Source organism: Bactrocera latifrons, unplaced genomic scaffold, assembly GCF_001853355.1.
Source record: "Bactrocera latifrons isolate USDA-ARS-PBARC rearing strain unplaced genomic scaffold, ASM185335v1 scaffold_20, whole genome shotgun sequence".
NCBI classification, from domain to species: domain Eukaryota; kingdom Metazoa; phylum Arthropoda; class Insecta; order Diptera; family Tephritidae; genus Bactrocera; species Bactrocera latifrons.
In genome coordinates this window covers 1531560-1539486 of record NW_017535519.1, presented here as the reverse complement: position 1 = coordinate 1539486, position 7927 = coordinate 1531560, and the positions used below count along the sequence as shown (strand labels likewise).

At 33.8% G+C, this 7927-nt stretch overlaps 2 protein-coding genes across 5 annotated transcripts in view; one reads left to right on the top strand and one right to left on the bottom strand.

Moving 5' to 3' along the window:
* The window catches only part of LOC108968019 (flotillin-2), a 402447-nt gene that overhangs the window by 56300 nt on the left and 338220 nt on the right, over positions 1 to 7927 (bottom strand). For both annotated transcript variants that reach the window (XM_018931738.1, XM_018931739.1), the window contains exon 3: positions 816 to 1003. In XM_018931738.1, coding sequence (XP_018787283.1) covers positions 816 to 1003 — 188 coding nt within the window. The remainder of the gene's footprint in view (positions 1 to 815; positions 1004 to 7927) is intronic.
* LOC108968010 (glucose dehydrogenase [FAD, quinone]) overlaps positions 3459 to 7927 on the top strand; it is a 17099-nt gene continuing 12630 nt past the window's right edge. Inside the window, exon 1 of one of the 3 annotated variants that reach the window (XM_018931727.1) lies at positions 3459 to 3570. The gene's annotated coding sequence lies outside the window, so the exon portion shown is untranslated. Of the gene's footprint in view, positions 3575 to 3912; positions 4285 to 7927 lie in introns of those variants that run through there. The other 2 variants (XM_018931726.1, XM_018931725.1) reach the window with 2 other exon arrangements.

Sequence of the window (7927 nt, the reverse complement as noted above, 5' to 3'; positions counted from 1 at the left end):
AAATTTAAATAAATATAATATAATATTGTAATAGGGTTTATAGCCATCACACTTCAACTCATTAACTTCTAAGCAAAAGCATAGTTAGCTATACTTAGTAACTAGTACAGTAATTTAACAAAGTACGAATCATGATGAGAAAATTTAGACTTGCGTGAGTGAGACACAATGAGCCGTAAATTTACTGAAACATTCAATAAATATGTATATTAAATAGAAAAATTAAATAAAAAAATTTCAACTTACTTTGTAATTTCTATTTTTTCTAGGCTTTTTACGCTACATAGAGTTAAATTTTTAATCATTATATTTTATTGTTGTTGTACAAATAATAATGAAGAAGAATTTATTAATGAAATACGGGATAAATTAATAATATTTTATTAAATATACACAAATATGTGTTTTTAGCTAAAGTAAATAAATTCGTAAGAAAATTAATACACGCTCATTTTTGATAATTTACGATACTTAGGAGATATGCAAATGTTTAGATTAATTCTAGCATGCCGTTTTTTGTACCAAGCCTCTCTCTATATTATAATACTCAGCAGACGACTATAGAAAACATTATATATGTATAAAGTATTTAATTCACTAAGTTCTCAGCTTAACAGTAAATCAAAACAAGTTCAATTTCATTTACCAAATCGGAAATCTAAGCTAAAAAGCGCTACATATCTTTAACAAATTATACAAAAATAATATTAAAGTGAAATAATGTAAATTAATATAATTCTTATATTCCTTCGAAGCATATTCGAATTGTTGTTGGCAAGTTAGAGCGAGCGATGCGTGATATTTCTTCAACATACCTTCATGATTTTGCACTGAGCGACACCGGTTACAGTTAATGGCACACCCTGTGCCGTCTCGACATTCTCGCACATGGGATTGAGTGTCATCACCTCGAGCGACAGGCGTTGCACGTCTGTCACCAGCCACCAGGCCCATGCCCAACCACCAACAATAGTCCGCTTTTTGGTGGAACCACAGCAACCACCTGCGGGGAGAAAATTTGTTAGTATAGCAATTATATTTTGTTATCGATAAATTATAATACATTTGGAAAACTTAACTAACTTAAATATTTGAAGTTAATGATTTGAAGCAACTCGATATGAATTGCTAAATGTGTATATACATATACAAGGAGATTTCCAAAGTAAACAGGACTTAAAAAAAAGCAAAACAAAAACCTTTCCTTTCCTTTTCGGCAAAACCAATTTATTTTATTCAAAATAGTCTCCTTCTGCTTCAATATAGCTTCTTGCACGGTCCAAAAGCATGACGAACGAGTGTTGTCCGCCAGTATGCCAGTGCAAGCCTTTTGAATGGCTCCTAACGTCTGCATAACGCTTTCCCTTCATGGCCGAATGCATTTTTCCGAAAAGGCAGAAGTCGCAAGTTGTCATATCAGTTGAATACGGAAAATGTTTAAGGGTTAAAATGCGGCTTTTGGTCAAATGATCGTCCTTCGAATGTTGGATTCTGATCAATTTTCGGTCTTCGGTCAATTTGTGCGGAACAAGCCGTGCACACACCTTTCCTAAGCCCAAATGTTTGGTCAAAATGCGATAAATCGATGTTTTGGAGATGTTTCAATTCCATTTCCATGAATTTCAATGATGATTTCGGCTGATTTTCGATGAACACACGCACAGTTTCGATGGAATTTCCGGTGATCACGGATTTTGATTGGCCCACATGTTATTTATGTCCTTACGACCACTTTCAAAACGTTGAAACCACTCGTGCACTCTGCTATGGAATAGGCAATCATTGCATAAACTTGTTTCATCAATTGAAACGTTTCGGTAAAAGTTTTGCCAATTTTAAAACAAAATTTAATGTTGGCTTTAAATTCAAAGCTCATTTTCGCACAGATAACACAAACATACTGACACTTAAAACACAATAACTTCACTGCCAATCGATGAAATGTCATGAAATTTACGATAAATAAATAATCGATAAAGTCGACATATAGATGGCGCCACCAAGGTGCGCTACATTCAAGAAGTCCTGTTTATTTGGAATATACCTTGTAAATTGGAAATTTAATCACTCAATAAGAAAGAACTCATAGCAAAAAATTAATCGATAAATATGACAACTTATGGTTTTTTTACAATAAAAAAATAATACAATAGACTCATAGACTGTAGAAACTGTAATTTGCTATCAACATAGTAGTTGAAAATTATTCATCAATGACAAGTTTATTCTCCCGAGGAAAAAGTACTCATAGAAAATCATTTATAATAAAAATGGAAAAATTTACGAAAAATTAATCGATAAATATGCCAACTTATCGTTATTTTCAAACATAGAGTACGAAATTAATCAATAGTTCCCGGTATATCTATTATTTTTGAAATGTTGTTGATTATTGAATTTATTATGTAGTTAAAATCATGTATTACATATCAATTTTCTAATCCTTCAACAAGTATTATAGTTTTAATCACATTAAATTTAGTATGTTTTTTATTAAAATATGTTTGTATAATAAGAGAGAAATGCCACTATTTTGGGTGAAACTCATGTTCAAAAAGCTTGATCAACATCGACAAACTTTTGAAGCTATTTTTAAAGTATAAAATCGGGTCTAACCATGTCTACTTATCCCATTTCACAAGAAATGCTTATGATCAGGATAATTCTAATATGGAAATATTTGGCTGTCTTTAACTAAAATTAATACCGTCTGCAGTTTGCTTGACTATATCGAAAAAAAAATTATCGACAATTTTTTAAAATATAAATCGATTTATTTGATTACTGCTACTCATTAATTTTATCGGTTAATGTTTTTTGTTGTGGTCTTAAATTTATTTTACAAATCACAAATGAGAATTGATCGATCATTTTTAATTCGCTTACTTCGATTATGTGATCACGAATAAATTTTATCGGTTATAATACTTCAAAATATTTAACTAAAATTAACGTAAGATATCTGGAATTCGCTATATCTGGCTGTGAATAATATCTTTCTAACATTTTTTAAAGGCTATCTAAGTTATAAACTTACAAATGAGTCTCTCTTTTGAACTTAAGTCGTTGAAATTTCCGGAATAATTAAGAAATATTTATTTGGCTACGAAAAGGTTCTGAAAAAGTAATCAATTCAGAGTAACCAGTATTTCTTCAAGTTGCAAAATAGAACATTTCATTTAGGCAGAGCACAATTCGATTGTCACTCAGCTCAAATGCAAGCCACTTGTCGACACTGATACAATTTTTCAACAATCGACACTTGACAATTGTAAACCAAATGTCATGCTCAAGCAGACGTTCAACAGTAATGGACAATGAAAACAGAAATGGATATGAAAGAACGTGATTATGATTGATGGAGAAAGCGGTGAAAAACGCAAAACCGAATTTGTACCTTTTCGCACACGACCTGCAAACATACTATACGTGCGCGCCACCACGTCGGGTAGCGCTCGTTATTTACGCGTAGAAAAATAGTAAATTGTGAAAGATCTGATATGAAGGCAAAAATGTTGAAATTCATAACGGAGGAAGTGTGTATAAGCAGTGGAAAAATGGTTATCATGAGTAGGTACACAAATGATTGGGCAATTACTAGCATGATTAGGAAATTTCAGACTTGATAATTAAATAATTCGAACGAATGTCTGTTTTTCTAACAAAGCATCAAAGTTGGACAAGCGCTGAAATAAATTAACCGAAAAATGACAGAGAGAGAGCCGGCGGAAAAATTTCTGACTGAAGAGTCAGTTCTTTGCTGCTCACTGCGCCTCTAAGCTCAGCTTTATTTGGTCGTTATGTACTTACGTTGTTAAGAAAGAATGTGTAAAGAGAAATTGGAAAGAAAAGGTAGCTTTGGTGGCAATGAAGGTATGAACTTGGCGAACGTACCAACAGTCGTCGCGCATGCGTCAAGCGGCCTAGAAAGACTTGTGTTGTGAATTGTCAATGCTCGAAGCGAAAGGCATAGTACAGCGAATGCGCAACAGAAAAGAAAGTGCACAAGATATGTGGTGGCTTTGTTAAAGGCGAAAAGCAATAAAAATCAAGCGATTTATTAAATTTATTTCATATAAGTTTATTTGTTCCAAAAAAGTGAGCAGTATATTATAGTAGGCTTGTGGTTTAAAGTGTTAACTACACTTGTGTCATTATAAGTGAGAAGTTTCTGAAAGCAGTTCACAACTAGCACTATTCATTGCAGCTAAAAGCGTAATAACAAAAGATAAGACATTCAAGAGTTACTTTCGAAACAGTTCAACGAACGAAAAGATCGGAAGTGTAAGTATCTGTATACTGTAGTTGTGGTAAAATGATAACAAAAAGTGTAGAGAATCTAAATTATAGAAACTCTGAGGAGTAGTGTAGTAAAGTGTAAAATGTTCATAAAATATAATTAAAAGAAATAAAGAACCTAATGAAAGCAAATTACTAATGATTACATGAAGTTCTCTTCACTCGATATGTGACAGAGGCTTTTCTTTGGAGCGTCCACTGCGTGCATCGTCTAAGGTGCTTATTTCCGCGGATTTAAACTTAGTAAACCACTTATCACCGGTTGGTTTTTCTGGTGCAGAGAATGACTAATGATCACCAAGTCGAGCCTTGGCTTCAACAGAATTTTTTTCGTCCAAAAAACATGCATTGTTAACACACAAAATTACTTCTTCGCAGTCCACCTGCTAATTGTACCTATAAGTTCAAAAATTTTTAGCAGACATTTTGTGTTACAAATGACCAGAAAAAAGTACCGTTATTTCTATTAAATTTTACATATGTGCAGTGTATACTCATACATAATCTGTCAACTGATCGTCTTTTGCTAACCCAATTGAAGTAAATTAGGCTCAACAGATGGAAATGTGTTCAGCGGCACGCGGTAAATTACCATAAAAGTAACCATTTTATAAATGAAAAAGTTTCATTATTGAAGAACGTTTTAATAAGCAACATAATAAAATTTACTCAAAAACGCAGTAACTGTTATTCCAAGGGTTCAACGTGGTCAGCATCCAGCTGCTGTAATGGTTTCTATAGAGTCTACTATAAAGGCGTTTAGCTTTTTCACTTCTGTGAAAAATGAGATAAAACTCAAAGGCGTGGTCATAGAGTAAAGCAATTCTTTCTTCAATGGAGAGAATGGTATCTTCCAGAAAGATTTTGTTTCAGTACACCAGATAAAAATCACACAGCAGTGGCTTAAAAGCAGTATTCCTGCTTTCAAAAATAGAGTATAGCCATCTGGAAGTCCAAATTTGAATTCATTAGACTACAATTTGCGGCCTGTGATCTTCAGAATATGCCCTGTTCAAGAACACACAGACAGTGTCAAAAAATCGTTGATTCATGCGGCGTAGTCTATCCCAAAAGAAATACATTGTGCATGCTGCTATTGAGCGAATGATCGAATCGGTGTGGGACTAGAATGAGAGCACAAAAATTTACTTTGTTAAAAAATGTACCATACATAGTTTTATACTATCGATCTGAACTTGTAACAGAACTTATGACAGGACATAAAAGGTTGCAAACAAAAGTGTTTATGTCGCTTTATTTTGCAGTTTATTCGCGTAATTAGGCTCTATGGAGGTCCACCAAGTTATGAATTCTTCATTCGACATGTCTTCTTCTGCTCTATATTTCTCATACGTTTAAGCGAGACGGACTTATTTTATTGATTATATTTTCAGAGATAGTTGTTTTCGCGGTTATTTCTGCATGTTTAGAAAGCAGCAATTTCGGATTCTAACTTTTTCAAGATTTCATCGTAAATTAACACCATTTAGACCCCAAAAGTCGTCACCTAACGATTATACGTATCACCTAAATGTAATCTAGATATATATAGTTATATATATATAAATGATCAGGATGACGAGAAAAGTGAAAATCCGGTTGAATGTCTGTCTGTCCGTCTATTTGTGCAAGCTGTAACTTGAGTAAAAATATCTTAATGAAACTAAGTAGGCAGGTTCCTTAGTACAAAAACAAAAATCGGGTTCGCAGATGGGAGTAATCGGACCACTGCCACACACACAAATCGCCATTAACCGAAAACATATAAAGTACCTTAACTAAGCACTAAATGACGATATAACGCTACAATTTGGTACAGCGGATCGCAAGGGGTCTGTGAGAATTTTTTTTTAGAAAAAGTGGGGGTGGCCCCGCCGTTCAACAAGTTTAATAGTAATACATATCTCCTAAACCACTTTAGCTACAACAATCAAATTTGCTGAGTACAAATATTATAAGAACTTCTACCGACAGTGTAGAATAAATGAAATCGAAGGATAACCGCGCTCACTACCCATATAACGGTACTGTTAAAAACTTTTTCAATATTACCACCTAAAATTTACCACCGAGATGGTATGAGAGAGCTTCATGAGAGCCGCTGTCAAAATTGGATGATGGGCATGGTACCGTCCACTTTTTGGTGAAATCCTATATCTCGTGACCTGTACGTGGCATTATTCGTATATTCTTATGTTACAGTGTGAAAATGGACAAATTTGGACAGCAACCACGCCTACTTCCCATTTAGCATAATTTCATTTTAATTTCCACTTGATTCTTTTACTTTCCAGTATACAAATAGCAATGGTATGACCAAAAATAGCTTAAGTCCAATAAAAACTGTTCAAGCCTCTAGGTACCGAATATTTAGACCCCGGTACCTTAGTTGACTTCTTATCGAAAATGTCGTTCAATGTGTGACATATGTACTGAAATTGAAATTGAAATGAAAATAATGTAATGCCTGTTTGTCAAAAATGGGTTGAATCGTGTCAATACTCCCCTTAGCGCCCATATAGTCAATATAAAGATTTTCGCAGTTAATATGTGAGTTATTCCAGTGAAAAGAAGAGAGCGTGTTGTATTCATAACAGTGTATCTTTGTGCCTAAAATAGATAAAATTTAACGAAAACTTGACTTACCCCCCATTTAGCTAATATCAGGATTTTCGAACATCCGTCTGACTTTGGTTTTACACCTGGCTTCGATTCTTGCAAAGTGGCAAGAGTATAAAATGTTTGGTTGCACCTGAACTTAAGCCTTCCTTACTTGTTTCGTTTAAAATTCTTAAAGTGACACCAGTTTTCAATTATTATTTTTTATTTGGAAAAATGTGGCAAGAAAGAGCTTTAATTGGGTCGCACCACCCACTGATGCAACAAAATTTTACTGTTGTTTCTGTAAAATTACTGTTAATTTACAGTTACTACACAGCGGGGGAGATGGAGCCTTGAACTTGACTCGCAACTTAGTTTGTTGTAGCTTCACGGTAGCATAGCCGCTATTCGCATGACAGCTGGTTGGCTGGTTATTATGTGCAGTCGCGATAATCCAACAACGGTACGTTGCTCATGCAAAGCCAAACAGAAGCACCGATAAAAACAAAGCACGAGTTAGAAATAAGAGTTGAAATATGTGGAAATATGGAAACCAGTTATATTGTTTGTTTGCTGTGCTGCAAGCAAATGCAGTATATTTTGCAACAAAGTAAAACGTCAAAATAAATATTTGAAGCAAGTGGAAATGACAGCAAGGCACGAAATGTGTAAGAAAGGCAGAGAAGTTAATAATGAAATGAAGAGAAAACTAGAGAGATTGCAATGTTGCATATTGCATGCCGCTACTTAAGTAACAAATATGCACATGCATATGTATGCGCAGCAATGTGCATAGAATGCATATGTACGTATGTATGTAGACAAATACTACCACACATAAAAGCTCTCACATTTGCTTAGATCAATTTGTGTTATTATTATATTTGCTCGTGCTGTTAATCAATTTTATTCATTCGTTGAAATTGCGCTAAATTTCGCTTTCAAATATTAATTCACTTACGCTATATATAAAGGGGTATGACTTTCATAAAAAGTATTTTTTTATTTAAAAAATTGAAAAATTTTA